General features: G+C 38.2%; 1 protein-coding gene across 3 annotated transcripts in view; it reads right to left on the bottom strand.

The window, feature by feature from the left end:
- The window catches only part of CD36 (CD36 molecule), a 30239-nt gene extending 18380 nt beyond the window's left edge, over positions 1–11859 (bottom strand). For 2 of the 3 annotated variants that reach the window (XM_009645654.2, XM_035901083.1), the window contains exons 1-2: positions 11707–11859; positions 7486–7719 (exon numbers count right to left, since the gene is read on the bottom strand). In XM_009645654.2, coding sequence (XP_009643949.1) covers positions 7486–7605 — 120 coding nt within the window. In that variant the 5' untranslated portion in view covers positions 7606–7719; positions 11707–11859. Of the gene's footprint in view, positions 1–7485; positions 7723–11706 lie in introns of all 3 variants that reach the window. The other variant, XM_035901082.1, reaches the window with a different exon arrangement.
- Positions 11860–21429: the final 9570 nt, after the last annotated feature.

Here is a 21429-nt window from a genome sequence, read left to right as displayed (position 1 = left end):
AAGTGTGTCCCCCTAAAGTAAGTGACCACAAAGCTGATGTAGTTGTTACTGTGGCCAGCAGCAAAACTTTCCTACTGCTGTGTTTGAGCATTGCCTTAGTTCCCAAGTACTTGCCACTGATCCAAATCCCCTGATTATTTGTGAAAAGAAAATCTTTGAATGACTGAATGATACCGAGCAGTTTTTAGAATCCATAAACTACTTTTCATGCATTTGCAAATAGCCCAGGGGAGGAAACAAGAGTTATCACTGAGCATTACTCAGGCACTAAGTAATTTTACACCCAGAGAAAGCAAATAGTGTTCTTGCAGAACTCTTTGGGGGTTTATTGTCAGAGAACTCTTGTCACCAAAACTGAGACTTTCTAAGAAATATCTTCAGTTTTGGTAACGTTTTTTTAGAACTATTTCCTGGGTACAGGAAATGAAGGAAAAATATGGATATAAAGACAAGACAGGATTGAGGAACCACTGTAGAGTAACCAACAGCTTTACATCTGTGGCACTCAGCTATAATACGGTAAATGCCTATTCAGACCTTGGGACTGTAGAGTGAGAAGGAAAATTTGAAGGTGTGTTTCCTATGTTTTCAGGGGAATGCCTGCTCCACCTGGTCTACATCAGGCCTCTTTCTATACGATTTTCACAAAGTCCTGGGATAATGTTTTTCCCTTTGGTGGTAAAAATTTAGAAAAGGTTTTTTCAACAAGAAGAAAAAATCTAGATGCCAACATATAAAATGCTTTTTTATTAGAGTTATGCAATATTAAGAAGCAAAAGACTGGAATCCCTCCAGATAGCAGGAAAAGACATTTTGAATTACAAGTTGCTAGATTTTCTTTCCACCTTAATTTTCTGCCTCTAGAGTTTGCTTAGTAAGCACCATCAAAAAAAAAGGATACTACCAAGTAAGAACCACTGGAGTTAGAAATGAATACCATATTTTGGAGAACTCGTAACACAGGCAGGGCTTTGTCAGTGGAAATCCTGTATGGTGGAGTTGCAAATGCCTTGGTGGTGGTATAAAGCTCTGGCTTTGCTGTCTGAACATCTGCTATAATTTATGTGCATTCGTGTAAGAGGGTAAGGAAACCTTGCCACAGCACATGTGTTATCAGATTGAGGTCTTGCACTCAAACTCAATGGCTAAAATTCTCTTCAGCCTTGTTTTGCAAACCTCAGGAGGTCAAAGACTCTATCAGAGATGTGATCCATCCATGGCAGACCATCTCCTAGGCGAAGAGAGAAATGCTTACATGGTTTGGAAATCACCTTTTCCATTTCCATAGAGAATTGCTCAAGTGATCTGGGAGAAGCAGGCTGATATAAAGAAACATGCAGCTCAGTCTGCTCAGAGTCTGTCTGTGATCTGTAGTCAGAAGGGTCCTGGGATGGGGGCAGATGCCAGGATTTGGCCTTCTGCCTCTGTGTAACTGCAGCAGGGAAATGGTTAAGGATTCCTGGCAACTATATGGTCAAGAGGACAAACTAATCTCTCTAGAAGTCAACAGCACACAGGCACAGAAACGAATAGAGAAGTTTCAATCTTGTGACGGTAGATTTTAAAGCAGTGTTACTTCCTTCTTTAAAGCTTTAAGTTTTCCCCTCCATCCATTCCTCCCTCCCCTTATAACCCTTTACCAGGGGTTATAATAGCACAGAATGATATGTGAACTGCCCTGTCGCTGGAGAGTTTGCTCCGAGTGCCTGAGCCATAAGACCTCTCCTCCCACCTTCGAGAGGCACAGAAATGGTCCCCAACCTGCCTCTAGCTTTAGACATTTGGGGCACTTTGAAAAATGTTTATTCTGCAGTGACCACATCTTATAACTTTGTGTTGACTTGGAATAATTTAAGGAACATGTTTCCTCACAGCTGTGTAAATTATTTTTTCTTCCCCCAAAGGGTAGATCTTTGCCTCTAATTCTCTCGGCTATTGCAGGGAAAGCTAAGAGTGTACAGGACTTTATAACAGCTTTTTAGTACCAACGGGACAACTTTCCATGTAAACTGAGACTGTAGGCTATGTGATGAGCCTTTTCATGTGCTTTCTGTACTGCCCCTTACTGCACTTTATTACACTATGTACTTTCTTATCAATCTAGAACAAAACTGCTGTCCACCTGAAGAGCCTAAAGAGGTGGGGGGCTCTCCTCTATTTTTCATGCAACAAACACTGTTGTGTCCATATTATACCCTCGGGAAATGCCAACAGAGAAAAATTACTTTGGGTATTGTACAAAGAGGTCCCTGGGGCCTGGGTACAAGGGACAGCCAGGTGACAACAAGTTACTGTGTGGATTTGCAGCCCACCATTTACTCTGTGCTGATGCCGCCGTGGACATTCTTGGGGGATGCTTCAAGGGGACAGCTGATCCAACCTGTCAGTGCTGTAGTCAAAGGGACACACCAGTTCCCACAGCCCCCAGTACCCGATCCACATGCCTGCCACTTCCTTTGTGCCAGCTCTCATTCCTCATGGAGCTGTTTCTGTCCACTGGACTGGAGGAAGGTTATTTCCTTTTTTATTTTTTTTGCTGGGTTACCTTTCTACCAGTGAACCACTTGGCTTAGTGGTGTGAGTAGAACCAGAGTTAAAACAAGGGAAGCAGCAGGACAAAAGAGGGAAGGGGCGGAAGACCATTATTTTTGGTGGCATTCAGCCATTATTGTTAATAACATTTCTCCCACAAAGGAGGTATGTATGATTCTCTGTCACATACTTCAAGAGTGCAAATGGTGGGTTAAGGCAGAAGAAAATATCGAGTTCTGTCTTTATTCATGTCTTCATTTAATAAAACTAATATCCTCACACCAGCAAGCCCTTGGGTTTTGGCTGTCTGATCAGTGGTGAGGCCAGCCCTAAATATTACCCTTCTCTATGGCTGGTCACTTGTATATTCTCCTAGTAACACTGCCATGCTTTGTGGTATTATGAAAGACAGGGTGATTTGGGAAACTACTAATTTGCAATTGATAATATGAAACACTTCTCAACTCCCTAGTCAACCTACATCAGCTCTAATATCTTACACAATAGTTAACTATTGTTAGCACAAGCAGCTATACGATATGTAATTAGTACACAGCCAAGTTCATCTCATCATCTAAACTGTGCAAGACTGAGTGAAATCAATGAGAACTTTAACCTCTTTTTTTCTGACAGAATTTTTCCCCCACTTGTGGTGGGCCAACTGGCAATCTATAAATTCAAGAAAAGCTGAGCAGTCAGCAACAGAAGCTTGCTTTATGCTAAATTCAGCCATCATGATTTCTGATGAAAGACAAAATGTAAGACAAAGTTGCTGTCTTGACAAAGGATCTGGCCACATGGACAAAAGATGCCGTTTTCTGGGAACTGAGAGATGCCATGAATACTTTAGGCTGTAACAAAATTGTTTTGTATGTGTTGGGCTGCATATGTAAGATGGAGGAAACAAACACTGTAATTCTGTAAAACTGGATAAGTTAAGTTCCAGGAAAGCAAATAATCTTCTGGTTTGCAGCTGAAAGTACGAATAGCCATATATTAAATTTAAAGTGATGATTATTACCTTATTATTAGCCTTTCTGTTCAGGCTTTGTTGGATCAAAACTTTTTAGTCCCTTTTCACTCCTTGATCACAAAAAATTATGGAAGCCAATGAAGTTTATCATTAATAATGCTGGAATGTGTGTGATTATATCATTTATGTTCTGCTGAGAGCCAGCAGTTGCTTTAGCTTTGTTAGTTTGTGGCATATGAATGTCACAAACACAATTTTAAATTAAAGTGTTTCCTATGCCTCCAGTAGGCAATCATAGATAACAGATTTGTAGAGAGACAGATGGCTAAACATAATAATAGCTAAAATTGATAGCTTTATTTCTAAAAATAGCAGACTAACCATGAGGACTCTACAGAAAGAGTGCAGCACTGAGGTATTGTGGCAAATCATACACCGTTCTGTATTAACTATTCATCATGAATTAAATATATTAACATTATGTGGCTTCTGTTAACCTCCTGAGCTCACATGCTCCAGTAGAAAGCAAAAGCTCCTAGAGAAGTGGTGATAAAGATTTTTCTAGCAAGCTACCAATGGGTTTGAGTGGCTAGACCTAGCTGGAAGAAAATCTGATCATCTGAAAAATAATAAGTTTTATCATAACTAAAATGATGGGAATAATATTGTTCTAAGGGAGGAAAAGGCAAAAGGTAGTAATTGAGCCATGTCAAAATATTGCCTTTCAACAATATCAGATGCAAGCATTCCGATTTGTTGTTTTGAATTCACTGTTCCTTCTGATTTTTTTTAATGTTAGACATGATAATGTCTAGCAATAAAGATAATAGACATGATGATATGCAACCGAAATGTGTGGAGTCAGTTAAAAAGGTACCTTTTGATAGCCCCAAACAAAATATTTTTTGTGTAGAACTCTGAAACTTGCATGTTTCACTCCTAACTTACCAAGGACAGTTTTCTAAACCCCTAAGGCGTTCATGGAAAGGTATCTTCCTCTTGGATAGATTCAGTGTTTGGGGAAACTAGGACTTTTGCCCTTCAGTACTGAAATCAAAGGCACCTTTTAAGGTGGAAGTCTCCTTTCCCTGAATAGTATCAGAACTGAAATAGCTTAGTATTAATCTCGTTCAGTGGACCCCTGCCAAGATGCTGGTGGTGGGGTCATATTGAGTGTGCTCTTCAAGTGACAGTTTCTTTAAAGAGCCTCTAAAAAGATTCAGAATATATATGTAATGTTGAAATTCTTTAAACCTGATGGAGTCAGGAGTAGAAATAGCTTATCTCAAAAAGATCTGAGACAGAGGTAGAGCAGACTAGGGTTAGAGAAGATAGATAGTAATCTGTTTTGTGCTGAAGCACAGATGTATAAACTAGAACACGCGAAGAGGTGACATCTTGGTGTTACATGTTACACAGACTTTGGGTTGTCCACCTGTGGACTGTTCATGGGTGCAGAACAGCACCTGCCTGCTAGGAGATAACAGCCTATATCCTGAAAGACTGTCAAATTTCTAAGGGCACCTGAGATTGTCTATACACTTGCAGATGCTTTCTCATGTCTGCAACAACATTACACAGCCTTCCAGCAAAATCTGTCTGGCAGGGTTTACTCAGGCTAATTTCTCGATGACTGCAATAAAGAAGAAATGAGGTTGGGGTTTGGTAAGCTGCAAAGATATGTGCTTAAGGGAAGTACACTCAGCTAGCAGAACAAGAACGGTAAGAACTATTGATCATATTGATTTTTGAAATTAAAGTTGTCCCTGTTTATTGGGAGATGCTGAGAAGCTCAATTGGACCTGCTTGAGAGTAAATTGATGATAATGTGATTTGACTAAATCTTGATAACAAGTTAATTTATGACAATTTGACTTGTTATAGTATGAAGTGTCCTAAAAATATTCATTCAGGATAATGAAAATTATTAAACACTTGTTTCTCTAATCCCGCAATAACATTTTATAGCAAAATTAATTTCCCCTAGAAATACAGATTTGGTTTTACTGTGCTGCTGTCAACTTGTGCAAAGAACTAGGATTTAGACTGAGACAGGATAAGCAGAGGAACAACTAGGGGTCTTCTTTCAAGCTTCGGACTGTGCAGAATTTAAGACATGATTTTGCTTATAATGGTGATATTGGAAACAGTTTTTCCCTTTTATTAAAAATATGCCATTTTGACATTTGTTTTCACTCAGTGGGTGAGGACCTAAGTTCAGGCTTTGCCTGATATGAGTCCAAATGGAAATATAAATGGTTACAGGCCATATCTGAGAGAACATCTTGCTCATTAGGTTTTTTACCTGTCCTAGAGTCTCTATTCTTGAGAAATTCCAAAAAAAATTGTCATTGAAACTGCTTTTGAAATAGCTACAAGCATCTGAAACATGATCACAATGCAGAAAATGATAAAGAGGCTGAGGAAAAAATTGCTCTAATACTTTACCAGTAAGAACTCATGCAGGCTTAACTTCATGTGTAGACATTTGCAAACCATGGTGTATAACTAGTTCATTATTGTAAGTAAAGAGATGAACACAGAACATTGCTAATATGTGCAATTTGCTTTGAAAATACTTAATGGCATAAAACAACACTCTGGATTAACTCAAAGTAAATATTTAACATAAGGAGATACGCATTTTTAACACTACATACTCTCTAGAAAACCTGCCATTTCCTGAATGTGTCAATCAATTAAAATTATTTGCAAATATAGAGAGTATGACATTTTTGTAAAATGTTGCAAGGTCGGTGAGGCATTATCTAGTGAGAATTATTTTTTTATTTTCTAAAAATTTGAAGATTTCATTAAAAATACAATAAAATTTGGAAAATTCCTCTACAGGAATTTTCACTGAGTTTGCTGACAAAATTAAAATGTTATGTAGAAGCCATTTTTTTCAGGTTTTTAAAAAAGTGATGGTAGAATCTAGACAGGGGCCTCAACAGACAGTTTAACGTTTCCTGACAGTTCATATATCCATGTCCTTAATTGACTTCAATAGAAGTTGAGTTAAGGGCAGTCTTCCAGAAGGGCTTTTGAATAAGTATCTCCAAAATCTCCACAGTCTTCAGTGACACATAAAATCATTAGGAAAACTAACCACCAGCCAAAGACCTTAAGGTTTCTAAATATTTAACTGTAGGAGAGCCCACCTTGGCTGCAGTGACCCCAAGGAGACTCCATGTCTCCATGGTGGACACCCCAGGGCTTCCATGGTCTTTCACTCCAGATTACTCTATGATTTAGACCCTCAATTATACATCCTTTTCACCAAAGATTTAACAAATGATCTCTTCATTTTTCTTTAAAGACAAAACTAGATTTTAAAGAAACAAAATAATCTAAAAAGACCCAGAAAAAAAATTGTGTCTGCCACATCTACAACACTCTACTTCAATTACAGTTCACACTCCTTGAATCAAGGAGATGTATATGATCAGATCCTGTAGTCTTGTGGAGCACATTGGCTTGGATCATATAGTCAAAGAGTGTGAGCTGAATGCATGTAAGTGTTGGATTAGACTCTGCATCAGAAGTTTAAATTATTTGCAGTATGTAAATATAAGTGCACAGAGTTGGGTACCAACATAAGAAAAAAATGCAGAAAAATAAGTAAATAGATAATCATGGGGAAAAAACAAAGAAACTAGAAACAAATATAATTAAAATAAAAATAAAAAATTCTTACTTCTAAAGTACATTACTGAAAGCACATCTTGAAAACAATATTTTGGCTTCTTATATGAAGCATGAAAGACATCAAGTAAATAAACATGACAATATAAATAATTATAAATAAATAAAAAAACATTGCTGCAGCATCTATTTCCAAGGCAGTTTGGATTGCATATATTACAAAAATTATGTTTAATAAAGAAAAAAAATGAAAAAAGCAGAAACAGAACACAAGATTTAGAAATAATGACTATTCAATAACAACAAACCATATAGATTGGAAAAAAAAAAATTACCTTTTTTATTGCTTTGCCTATAAGGTTATCTCCAACTGGTATCAGAACTCCTCCGAAGATAGCCAGCACAGCCCCGATGATGGCCCCAGTGAGGAGCCCACAGTTTCTGTTACAGCCCATTCCTCTCCTTTGTCAGGGTGCAGGCAGACAATGTAAAAATATCCTTGCTGTAAGGCCTGATGTTTTTTTCTCACTTCTTGGTCCCAGTAGGCTCACTGATCTTCCTGAGAGAAGCTGCTAACATAAGGAGAGAGTGAACAAAAATCACATTCCAAAGCTCAAAGTACAAAGTGCATGACGTGCAGCAGGTAGGAAGATAACGTGTCAAAACCAGCCAGCCAGTGGCAGACAGTGGCAATAAAAAAAGTTACATGTACTTTTGGCAAGCTAGCTGCTCATTACAGATTAATATTCTTTTTTTTTAATTCCAATTCTCTAAAAGACTGATAAGTTCTTTCATTAGGTTTTGGGGTTTTTTTTTGGCTCTGTTGCATTGGGGCAAATGACAAAATTATTATTCAGCTGACAGTCTTCCTGAGGCAAGGAGCTTCTCTCGTCTCTCTGTGCCAAAGGAGGAGGTTACAGCCCCCTGTTTTTATCACAGCCTTCAGTGCCCATGGTTCCCACTTCAGGCAAAACCAGGAATTTACACCAGTGGTGTGAGCTACCCAGGCTGTTTCTGCATTATGCCAGTAAGGAAGTCCTCAAGGTCCATCAGCACCTCGGTGGGAATGGCAAGCTCTAATGGGAGGCACCTATGAGAAGCCTGTCTTTCCAGATCTCTGTCAGTCCACAGTCTACTACTGAAGGGATAAAACTTCATTGTAGCAACTTCATGACAAAGGCATGTCTGGATTTTCTTTTTAGAGCTTCATTCTTATCATCACCCAGTTTCATCAATCCCAAGTGCCTTACAGAAAGGCAGACTTCTTAAAGCGAGTCTAGATTTTGATCTTTGAAAGATGTAACACCTTATATTTCATGATCATTCAGTCTCAGAAAAAAAAAAAAAAGTGTCTTCAATTACTCACTGGAAAAACACAACTACTAGCAACGTGTGCTAACATATCTTAAGATCTGGCCCCTAGTGAAAGGTGTTGTAAAGAAAATGAGAATGATACAGGTGCTGAGAGATATGGTAAAACATAAGCTCCCAGTGATATTTTTTCCCATTTCTTACTGTTTATGAATAACTGAGACAAAAATCTGCCTAATTTGCAATTTATTCTTGCTCAGGAATTAATCACATCCACAGAATTTGCAAGCTAGTTTACTTGCTTTAGACCTCCAGCTAACAGAAAGTCTGCTGTTTTTTATTTTAGATGTCATTGTCCACATCATTTTTATTCTTACCAATTTCTGTCTGTTAACATGCTGTGATCATCTCTAAATCAATTTTAAAGCAGGCATTAGTTGCAGAATTAATCATGCATTCAAGGCCAAACACAGAGAGCAAAGAAAAACAAAAAGGTGGAGTGGAAGAACAGCGCAGCCTGAATTCTGAGTTTACTCATGAGGATTAAAGGGGTAAAAAATCTTCACGGATTTCTAAACAGTAAAGTAGGTGTAGGAATAGCATGTCTTTTATTTTCATAAATGCAGTTGTGAGGTCCTTTTATTAAAAAGAAGACACATACAGCGTTCACTGACATGTAAGGTACCATGGTCAGCAGGTTAATGATGTGTCCTCCCATGCCCTACCAAACTCACAGTTATATCACGTCTGTAGCTGAGCCCAGACTGCTCCTTTTATCTGCACTGGAAACCCACCTTTTGCCTGCTCTTGCACTAGCAGCAGTTGATCGGTCCCTCGACATTAACAATGGCTAACTCTGTACATGAGAGCTCATTTTGTATTTTAATCATTTCGCCTTGGATACTTGCAAGCAGAATGACCAAAAGACTACTTGCAATCTCAGAAAAACACCCGTCCTATACAAGTCAGCCAGTTCATCCACCTGCCACCAGGTGATTCCTTGTGGTTCCCACATCAGAACTTTACCCTTTGATTGCTTTACCTGCATATACAAGGGACCAAGAAAGAAACCAGATTTGGCTAAAGTCTTTTACTTTAGCTAGGGACTGAGAAGAATCTCTTTACAGCTCTAAACCTGGCTTTTCTGCTGGAGGAGGTGCACCTTATTTGAACACAAGTTTACTTAGTTGCTTTCCTCTCTTCCAGCTGTTTCTCCGTGCCTTTGCACACAACAGCAATAGGAACTCATCAAACAGGTATCATCAAAAAAATCTATTTTCCCAAACTTTTCATGCAACCTGTTGCACTTTTCACAAAGATAACTGAAAGATGGCTTGACTGTATTATAAAAACACCAAGTTATTAAAGGTTTTTGATGTAGAGGATGGATGCATAATGTGGCTAACGGCAAACTGCAAAGCAGGCAGGTTAGAAATTCATTAGATCTGAAGAACTTTTAAGTGAAAGCCGCTAGGACCAACTCTCATATCTTTGAAGACACGTTCAGATCAGGAACTTCAGTCTGGCAAGAGCGGAACTGTAATACTGTGCAACTTATTGGAGAAGTAATGTGGGGATTTAAAAATCTGACTGCTGTTACACATTGTAACAAATCTAAGGAGAAGCAGAAATTCTCAGTGAAATCAAACTGTGAAAAGTACATATTTCAGGTTGATTTTTTTTTCCCAATGCTATCTGTTCTAGCAGATTTTTTTCAAAGTGTGGAAATACACATTTTAAAATTAAAAATGGAAATTATCTCTTCCATAAATGTTTAAAGAGGGCTTTTAGGCATTGTCAGGCTTTTTTTCTTGGCTTACATACGGAAGCTTTTAAAATTCAACAGATATACACCTTCCACTGAAATGTATTTCCATCTGTTTTTACAAGCTATTCAATGGATTTTTTTGTGTTAGGTGGACCAGGTATCTCTCATGAGGACTAGCAATAAACAGCTAGAAAGCAACTGGCTGCTAATAACTTGTGTCAACTCCAATCTTCTGCAAATTGTAAAATATTCACCCTCCTCACACCAAGCACAATGCAATAGCAGTCCAGACATATCTCAATTTATGCAATTCAAATTATCCATTACACAACTGCAGTGAAGAGCACTCACAACATAACACTCAATTTCACATAGAAGTCAACAAGCTATTCTCATCTATCACAACTGAATGTAAAATACAAAGATTAAAGGAGAAATTTCCAATAAGAATGCAGTTGTGTCTGGGAATTCATATTCAAGAGAAATTAATTTACCAGAAGCAGAATAGAAAGTACCATAACAAAATTAGATACTGTCTATGAGACTATAGTATCAATTAAACTTAGATTGGACTACAGGATTAATAAGAATATTCACCCTGTTCTAGAGTGTTGGGTATGTAGTTTTAAATACTGTTTCAAATGTCCTTAACAGTATATTGGCAATGGAAATGGCCCATTCAAATCTCTGAAAAGACAATTTATAAGCAACTTAATAGGAGGAAAGATGCAAAATGTTATTAAAGTTTTTCTTCTTAACTTATACTTCTGTACATGCCAGTTTAAAGCAAGCCCTTATACAAATCAAAGAATATTATCTGTATTTTCTTAATGTTTTCTCCAGATCGAATAGTAATTTTTAAACATTGGTTGACATAACATTACTTCAATTCTGACAGAGGATCAGATTTATTGCCCTAAATGAGAGCAACTACATGGGGAAGAAACAGTGTGTATAGTGAAAATTAAAATGGTGTTTCTTTAAACATAATTTCAACATAATTTCAATTTCTTCAAGGTCGGATGGTGGGATTAAAAATCCTAAAATTATTAAGAGATACATTTGCAGGGAAGAAGTTCTCTCTGCCTTTTTTTCTTTGTCTTTGGTGTACTTTGAAATTATAGTTTTGAGTATTTTATCTACGATAATAAATACTACAAATATCACTTAAAAAGATGCATTTCTTATAAATTCACATGACTCCAGAACTGTAGTTTCAAGAATATGAAAAAATCAAAAGACAGAATGCAATTGGGAAAGCCAGCAATACTGAACATAAAATGCCATTGCTAACATAGTAATGAAGCATTTCTCTCATACATGTTAAATGTCACTGTTTCTTCCAAACAGCTTTGCAAAATCCAGTTATTTTATTTTATATTGCAAATAAATATTTTCAAGAACTTTCCACCAACTGTTTTTAAAAGCATTTCTGAGGAAAACCCTCTGATTTTAAACATGATATCATATGACTCACCTTGAATAAGGGCAACTGACTTTTCAGCTGAGCATACAAGTACTTAACACATGACTTGCATCAAGTTACGAGAAGACAAGCAGCTAAATCTCCCCACCAAGCACATAGCTTCTAAACTCTGAGGGAGTGTTTATATATTCTGAGAGACGTCAGCTCCTTCTTTATCTTTTTGCCAGAAGAAAAAGTTAAATTGTATTGGTGCTTGGGGGGCGGGGGTGGGTGGGTTATTTTTACAGTCTGACTAAAAGCCACTACCTACATCTCGTGGTAATATACTTAGCAGCTGCAATCTTTCTCAAATTTTGATCCAAGCAAGTCAAAGGTCAAGGAGACAAAAGGGTAACTTACTTATTTGGTTCCTGGTCACTTCTCTAATATCCATTTTCTTTAAAACTGCCCAGATTAGCAAGTTATGACTAACCAGCTCCTGACAGCTTCTTTGATACAGAACATTTTCAAATAGTCTTTGCTATATAGCATGCTCTGTTGTAAAAATAAAACCTTACTATTGCAGTCATTCTCTGTCAAAATACAGGCTAAACACCTTTGAGCTTAATCATCATGATAGTATATTTTCAAGTAATAAAAATCAGGAAATGTCAGAATATTTTTTAAGTGGATTTTTTTTTCAGCTTGGATTACAACATTTCCTTACAAAGTGCTAAGGCTCTTCCTCTTTTACTGGAAGTTTTTTTCTTAATGTATCTATAAGCAAGTTATTTTTACACTAACCTCTGTGTAGACCAAAGTGTCACCTCAGCACCATGTCTACTAATAATTAAAAATAATCAGTTTGGCAAGATTTGCGCAAATATTTTCTAAATACCTCCTCATCCCAGGTGAATTAAATGAATGGATTATTTTAAAACATTCTTCTGGCAGCAGCAAGAGATAGTGATTTATAGTTGGCTTATTTAATTATAAGAGAGAAAATATTCCTAAAAATATATTCTCAGGTCCAGACTTTCAGGGTATAGCACTGAATAGTTTGTGATCCACATGTTTAGTATTTACTATGTGTTTTGACTGGTTGTTTACTTCTGTTTTGTTTTGGTTTTGGTTTTTTTGTTTTGGTTTATTTTGGTTTTGGTTTTTTTTATTGCTCTATTTGAAAGTTAAGCTTTTGTGGAAGAAGCTCCCTACTACTTCTGCTAGGTAAATCTACAGTGTACGAAGATCAGCAAATTTCAGGTTTTATCTCCTCATAGTGAAAGCAAGAGTGAAAGTGAGCCTGGTCCTTTGAAAGCAACCTGTAGGACAGTCTTTGTACAAGGCTCACTGCCAGGGAAAGTTGGTGACCCTGACTAATTCCAGTTTCACATCCTTGAAAAGAGCAGTAAATTTGTTTTCCTCTAGTCTCTAATTAAAGAGTGGAGTTTAACTGCTGAAAGAACCACACTATGGTTCCCCTGCACTACTTTTATGAATATTATCATTAATTATTTTTATTGGACATCTCTTTGTATGATGCTCTCCTGAGGATTCTCTTGTTTGGGATCCCCCAGCTTTCCTCCCAGGCTGCACTGCCTTCTTCACTGCTGATTTATCTTCTAAGAGGAAGCAATTCCAGTTGCTCACACCTGACCATGGAGATGCTCCCTACTGTGCTCATTTTCTACATTTGCATTCTATGGGATTCAGTGTGCACCATTTATAAGGGAGGAAAATATCTACTGCTGTATTTTTGTTGGAATCCTAAAGGCACTAAAGCTGATGTAATGAAGCTCAGTTTTCAACATACACATGCTGAGTTGTATCAGCTAATTTTGTGACTTATGATATCCTATTATCATCCTGTGCAAGCAAAATATATTGTAGTGGGCAGCACCGGGAAGTGACATGAGCACTGCCAGTTCAACTGCAGGAAGCAGCTAAAATGTTTGAAGCTAAGAGAGAAGTTGTGTGCTTTTGAATATCAGTCATTTCTGTTTCTCTAGAAACAAACCAAACCATAGGTACTCAACGGCCCTTCTGTATCAGAGTTCAGAGGTTATAGAGGAGAAAATACAAAGTAATGATAGAAAAAGCAAAAAATTATGTATTTGACTGGAGTAACCAGTGGTGTGACAACAAACTAGCCCACAAAGAGAAACTGTTGAGAAAAAGAAATAGTGTAAATGACACTTGTATACTTGATGAAGACACAGAAAACCACAGGAGGCAGAAAAAGATAAATGCAATTGGTAACTCCAGAGGAAGTCCACCCACATTTCCTGTAATAAACATACTACTGAAGAGATGAGTGTGAGTCCTGGCTTTTCTAGACATCTCATAGCAGGGCCTTTTGGAAATAATTTTCTTCAGGGTGCTTTCTAAGCACAGAGGGAACAAATAGGAGAGTTACCACCTTTCTATATGCCCTGAGATTCCTAAATACTCAATAACCCCTGGGTTTTTTTGTTAAGAACCCTTCCATCAGAGGATGACATACCTTTATGGCACATATAATCCAAATTTTGGTGATGCCAACATAAACGTTCCCACATTCCTGTAGGAATTATCTGATGTACAGTACAGCACATCATGATTTTATATTCCCGTGTTTCCAGAGTCATGTCACTCTCAGGGTTTTTCTTCACCTGCCCTATTATGAAACTTATAAAACCTAATCAACATTAATTCCTTGTGAAATATATGCAATATGCCACCAGCCACATGAGGCTTCTGTCCCTCCACATGTATTAGGGATACTGGGAGATGTTCCTTTTTAGTGAGGGAAATTTTGTATTCATGAAAGGCAGTTTGACTTCCTATGGATATGAAAACCTTCTGTGTATCACCTCATGTCCTGGTTTTGGCTGAGACAGTGTTAATTTTCTTCCTAGTAGCTGGTATAGTGCTGTGTTTTGGATTTAGTGTGATAATAATGTTGATAACACACTGATGCTTTAGTCATTGCTAAGTAGTGCTTACACAAAATCAAGGACTTTTTTCAGCTTCCCCTGCTCTGCCAGGGGCACAAGAAGCTGGGAGGGGGCACAGCCGGGACAGCTGACCCCAACTGGCCAAAGGGCTGTTCCATACCATATGGCGTGATGCTCAGTATATAAGCTGGGGAAAGAAGGAGGAAGGGGGGGACGTTTGGAGTCATGGTGTTTGTCTTCCCAAGTCACCGTTGTGTGTGATGGAGCCCTGTTTTCCTGGAGATGGCTGAGCCCCTGCCTGCCCATGGGAAGCAGGGAGTGAATGCCTTTTTTTTGCTTTACCTATTAAATTGTCTTTATCTCAGCCCACAAGTTTTCTCACTTTACCCTTCCTATTTTCTCCCCCATTCCACCATGGGGGAGTGAGTGAGAGGCTGTGTGGTGCTGAGTTGCTGGCCAGGGTTAAACCACGACACCTCATCATATAATACATAAGAAGCAGCACATGAGCTATCCACACAGAACAGCTTCAACAATTTACTTCACTTCTATTGCATAAGAGCCTCTCCTGGAGTGAACATGGCTTATCTTCAAGTACTGCCTCTGAAGAACTTGAATATATAACACTCAAATTATAAAAATAATATAGAACTAATTATTTTTCCTAAATTATATGTTCGCTGTCTTTTTTTTTGGGAGTACTCTCACTGCAACTACTATGTTCTAGCACCTAATTTTCCAAAAGCCATGGGAGAGAACAGAGTTATATGGCAGGAGTAGTCACCTCACTTTAAAAGAAGGGAGTATCAAGAGATTTCAGATGTTTCAGTTTTGGTTTTAATATCTTATCTCTAAGGACCTAAAGGAAAAGAATGGCGTGGTTTCATAGCAATAATTATTTTGTTGTTTAATTACAAATATTTGTTACAAATAACTTTATCCAGGTAAAAAGCAGGCATCTGCCCTAAGGAAGATGAATTGGTTTATTGGTTTCCTCTTCTCTGAATGGAGAGGTATGAGCACTTCCATGGACTCATCCCATCTACCTTAAATGCTTATCTTAGGCAAGGATGTATCATATTCTTTGTAAGTACTGATGTCTCTCCTTTAACTATAGAGGATCGTAAGTGCAAACAAATTGTGAAGCAAGGCAAAAATGCAATAAGAAAACTTCAAAATATTTACCACCTGTCATTAATGGGAAGTTTGGCCAAAGATTGCAGAGGTGGTATAGCAGTTTTTTGCCCACCTCACACCACAGACCTTTACTGCAGATGTGTTGGCTTTCAAGGCTTTCCACTGTATGCCCTGAGGCATACTCCAACGACTCATATAAAGCAGTCTTCAGCCCCCTGAAAAAAGATCCTCCCAAACATTCATTAATACCCGATTTCCCATCACGAGAGCTTGGAAGGCTCATTCCAATCTTCTGTGTAGCTCCTTCATTACCCACTAATGACTCCCAACTGTAGTTTTCCCATCTCTGTGAAGTATTAGGACATAAGGTGCTGTCCCTTGTGATTCTCAATGTGTTCTGACGATACGGAAAACATCCTAAAATACCATTGGCTCAAGCCAACTTGGCGGCAGTACAGTGGAAACAGTGTGATATATTTGGCTCCTGCCAGTGATTAGTTTCTCTGTCATATTGTAACTAGGTTCTTTAAAGGAAAAAATGGGTGATGGAAGACCCAGCAGCTGTTTCAGTTCGTTTTTCCCAGAAATATTGATTCTGAGCTCTTCTTCACTGATTATGGCATGCATAAACTGCTGCCTTTCTCAGTCCTCAAAATATCTTTGAAAAATTATTTTCAAATTATTTTAGCAGGGGAATGAGGTGAAGAAACCACAAGAGAGGCAGGGATAGAGCCAACTTTGTTTCTTCCAATCCTGTGGGTTCATGTGAGAGTCACTCAGAACGTAGGTAGGAAGGAACTTTGTAGAACAGAACCCAATACAGAAACTGTAATATAATAACTTAGGCTACGGAGTGAGTCTGAAACAGCAAAGAGCCATAAAAATCTGTTACTTAAAGGGCCGGGTCAGTCTATTAATGCTAGATATGTTTCTCACTGAAACCTAAGGAGGGCACAGAGAGGAAGCTCCAATGGTAGGGGAGAAAAATTTTGAAAGCATATGTCTTTTTGAAGTCAAGAGAAATTTAACACATCTTGTCCCTACTTGGATATATTCCACTACTTTCAAAACTCCTCCTTGGCTCAGAATTCACAGAATAATGGAGTAATTCAAAACTCCTTCACTGGTGCAATACCTGGTTGAGAAATCATTACCATAGTGAATCATCCCAAGCAGAAAATGGCAGTGGCTTTGATGAATGACTGAGTAGTGCTTATGCTAGCTTTTCTTTTTGCTACACCATAATTTTGTCTGTCTAATAATTAAGAACAACATACGTACAGGGGATTCTTCCAATTAATGAAAAGGTAAGTTTAAGGTCAACTTTTTGGTGACTTCTTAAGAGTTGGAGACCTGTCAAATAATTGACCCCCTTTTTTTTCAGTTCACATGTTCCAGACCTGGAAACATGTCCTTGGGCTGAGCAACATGCAGAAGATCTTCCTCAGGACTTCAGTTTAACCTCAAACACAAGGTATTAAAGCTAAACCATGAGCCTACTGCCAGACAAAAACCCCAACCCAAACAAAAAAAAAATAATCTCCAAACCCAAAAAACTGCTCTTCATCAAGTCAGCCCAAGAAGAAAGCTTTATTTAACCAACCCCACATCCTGGGACAGTTCCCCAGCCCCACTTTGAGAATCAGAATCTGTGGTTGGGATAGCACCAGGAGATCCAGGTTTCTGCCAGCAAGAAATATATTTTCTACCAAAAGAAAGGGTGATGAAAATCATCTGGAGAATTAATACAGACCAAAGTCCTTCCTGATTAAGCTTTCTCCCTCAGGGGAAATCTCAGAGACTACAGCAGTGGCAGCATGGAGCTGATGGAAACACTCTCAGAAAAGCAGATTGTCCCCTCCACCTGGCAGCGGAGGTACAGACTGCGTGCGTCTTGCCTACCAGTCTGGGTGAGGAAGCAATACTCAGCGTTTCAAGAAAATGTGCACCACCTGCCATGGAGTTTTTCACCTTTTAAAGCCTTTCCCTATGGATCTGGTGAGGTAGGGTTTGTTCAAATTGCTTTCTTTAAACAACTTTATTATACAACAACTTTATTATACAAATTTTCTTACACCAGAGGATGCTTTTTCTCTTCTTTATTCTAAGTGCTAATGTGCTACTCTTGTGTGCGTGACAAAAAAAGGAATTTTTCCTTTTTCCATATTTTTCTTGAGAAGGTATTCAATTGCTACAGTGAAAGTATAAAACATAGATCACACACACACACAAAAACCGAACTGAAAAATAAAATCACCCTTGCCACAAGTGATACCTCGGCAGCAGCTGGAGGTCTTGAGAGATAAGGAAAATTTGTGTAGTATGATTGCATGTTAAGAAACATTAACAACTATGAAGAACAGAGCAGTAGAAAAAGTACTAGTGGTGATTTCTGTGCACTAGCAGTGAATGAAGCAGGCAATTAATAAACACCCTGAACTTCTCAGATTGTGTCATTTTCTAATGTTAAGATACAACATTATTCTTTCAAATGAAATCATGTTACAGAAATATGCGTGTAACTGTAAGCTACACAAAAAGTAGTTCCAAAACATAATAACTTAACTGAAAAAAACTACATTTCTGATCATTTTCCCAGTTGTGCCAATTATGTAAATGCTTCTGAAGTATCACCTGAGGACAGAAAAAAATCCCCAAAACTAGACAGCTACAGGCTGCACATTTTTTTTATGAATAGGATATTTTTGCCAAGTAAAAAAAATAAAAAAAAAATCACTGAGTTAATATCATAGTTATTGTATCAGTTGTTAAAGAGAATCAGATCACTAAAATATCACAAGTTATTAGTATTTACATGACTATGCTATCTTTAATGAGTTGATCTCAGGACAGATATCAAAATTAATTTAAGATATGTTACATTAGCATCTTTACTGGACATGAATTATAATTTTAAATCTACACAGAAATGCACTTATATGCCTTTCCTATAATTAATAATCACTATAATATTTTCACATGTTCATTTATAACACACTTATAAAACATATGCATTTTATGATCAGCCATACACATGATATTTCTCTTCATTCATATTTAATGTTGATAATAAATGTATATAGTCCTTTAAATAATAGTTTTATATATAAGATAATGATTCACAGAAAAATGATTATATACACTTGTTACAGTCAAAATATGAATAAATTCATTTCTAATTGCAATGTACAGTGAAATATTAGCAATATATTAAATGTTATCAAGATATTAATATGCAAGTGAAATAATTTAATTATCAGTATATTTACTCTTCTAAATTTTAGTGAATGGGCTGTTCTTAGAGTTATAAACAGTCAAGTGCAATAATATGCTCACAAGAAACAAATACAATGTCCAACCACATGCTAAGAAACTGCATTTAGTCCAGGAGCAGGTTCGCGTGCCTGTATGGAGGGAGAGCTGCTCTCACTGCTCTTGCCACCAGGAACTGGAGAGCTCCAGGAGACCCTCCTAAGTTAGCCCCTTATTCACGGAAAAATCAAGTTGGTGTAGCAAGCCTATAGCAACCCTGGCTGCCCAGTGCCCTCCAAGTCAGTTGGTCTTTCATCAGCCTCAAAGAGGAAACAGAAAGTTGCAGAGACCTTTTAAACTCTGTGATAGATAAGCTGTCTCAAGTGATTAGAAAAGTGTCTCAAGGAATTATAAGCCCTCTGAACCAAAGATAATACTCTTCCACCCTTACGCTTCGCCAGAAAGACCAGTTCTAAGAAATTCTTTCACAACCAGCCTCTGCCTCTGATGTCTTCACCCCCTGCAATAGCCCAGCACTCGGAGGCAACGTATCAGGTCTGGGTTGCCAATCCAGAACAAGCTTAATTGATATTGCCCTTTGCAGTAACTCTTTGCAAACACAGTCAAATCCCAGTTAATCCTCACAACACACTGGAAGCCAGATAAGGAGGCTCATACTAGAGATAACTCTTCAGATTTTGATTTGTTATACTTATTTACACAAAGCATAGAGGCAGGTCAGAATGAGGGATCCCAGCTGTGAATACAGCTGTTCACATTCATGGGGCTCTTTCTAATGATTTCCACAGGCTTTGGTTCAGAACTTTGTTGTCTAAATGAATATCTGAGCCTAGTGACAGTGCTATTGCTTCCTCTGCCTGTCTTTTTGGATCCTTGCTAGATCAGTTTATCATAGCAGTGATGAACTGTTTAAAATACTTTTTAAAAACTATTGAAGTTTTAAGCACTGTATTATTATTTTTTTTAGTTGAACAGTGGATTGAGGCACCTCCTTCCAGACAGTTACAACAAATGCCAAGAGTGAGCAGCCTGTCTGCCAAGGCCTTTCATAATTAAGCTAAAAGCTGTCCCAGAGGGTTAATAGGACCCTGAGGTGAGTCAGTATGACGAGCTATAAAGCTACATCCCACATATACTAACTCAAGAGGCATCCCATGGCATAAGCCTCTTTTCCTGGCTTTCTATGAAGTTTCTCCTTCTCTAAAGTTAGTCAGAAAATGAAGCGACAAGGGAAGGGAAGGAAGCAAAAATATTCCTGAAATTTCCATTAATCTGGATATTTTCTGACTTATCTTCTTATGTAAATGCTGTTGTTCTACCTTTAGTCTTCTTGGAGTCCCACTGATCACTTCCCTGTGTGGCTTTGGCAGCTGCAGCCTCCAGTTTGTTGCCGGACTTCCCTTCTGCCTTCCTTTCTACATGTGCTTCCTTTTACTCCTGTTTCCTTCCCCAAGAATCTCCTCCCTCCACCAGCTCTCTGTATCTCTCTCCTACCTTCCACCCTATCATCTCAGCAGTCACTCCTCCAGGCATCTCCTCTGGTCTGTCTCCTCCCTCATTGGATTATCCTCTAGTTTTTTTCCCACTTCCAGAATTTACAGCTTTCCATCAATTCTGTCCTTGTCCCCTGCCGTTAACATTTGTGTTTCCCCAAATGTCCCATGATATTTTTTTCTTTCTTCTCCTACTTCCCTTCTTCTCCCTCTGCCTGAAGTCCTGGTATATAACCTCACACTATCAGTTTAATCAAAAAGCTGGTTGTAACTGAAATCCAGATTTATCAATGCTCTTTGGTTATAAATAATAATTTAAGTTTGGTAACTTAATCCTGTAATGTGTTCTTGTTTGTGTTCCTCCCTAAAGCCTTAGAACAGTAAAGCCCATGGTACTCCTGCCCATTATCTTCTCCCTTGCCAGCTGTCATTCAGCACTCTTTTTGAAGTCCTCCCACTCCTAGGAAAATGAATATTGAACAGCTTCACCCATACACAAAGAAGCAGATGTGCCAGGTAAGGAAAAGTAAGCCTTGTCCTTGACTTACCTGCACCAGAACTGAGAGAGGATTTGAGATGAGGCTGGGAACGACTCAGACTTCTCTGAATGCAGGGTCTGATGAGTTCAGTGGCAGAACAGACATACTGGACTACCAAAACCAGTGCTGTGCCCCTCCTTCCATCCCACAACAGCTAGGAAGGAAATGGGATGTATCCTTCGCTTTGAAAAGCCAGGGCACTCATTACTGTTTAGTGTTTAAAAACAAACCTTAAAATTACACAGGGTAAAGAGTACAGAATTGTAAACACGCTGTCACAACATGAAACACCCCAAGCATGTTTGTGGCAAAGTGCACACCCTTCCTCTAATTATACTCAAGCTTCTCTGGTTTAGGTAAAAAGTAACAATAGTCACTCATCAGGTTCCCAAAATGGTATTGGAGAGGATTCAGCAG

The sequence above is a fragment of the Egretta garzetta genome, unplaced genomic scaffold (genome assembly GCF_000687185.1).
Source record: "Egretta garzetta isolate BGI_Z169 unplaced genomic scaffold, ASM68718v1 scaffold148, whole genome shotgun sequence".
Taxonomy (NCBI): Eukaryota; Metazoa; Chordata; class Aves; order Pelecaniformes; family Ardeidae; genus Egretta; species Egretta garzetta.
The sequence above is the reverse complement of the archived record's forward strand: the minus strand, read 5'-3'. Positions and strand labels throughout refer to the sequence as shown.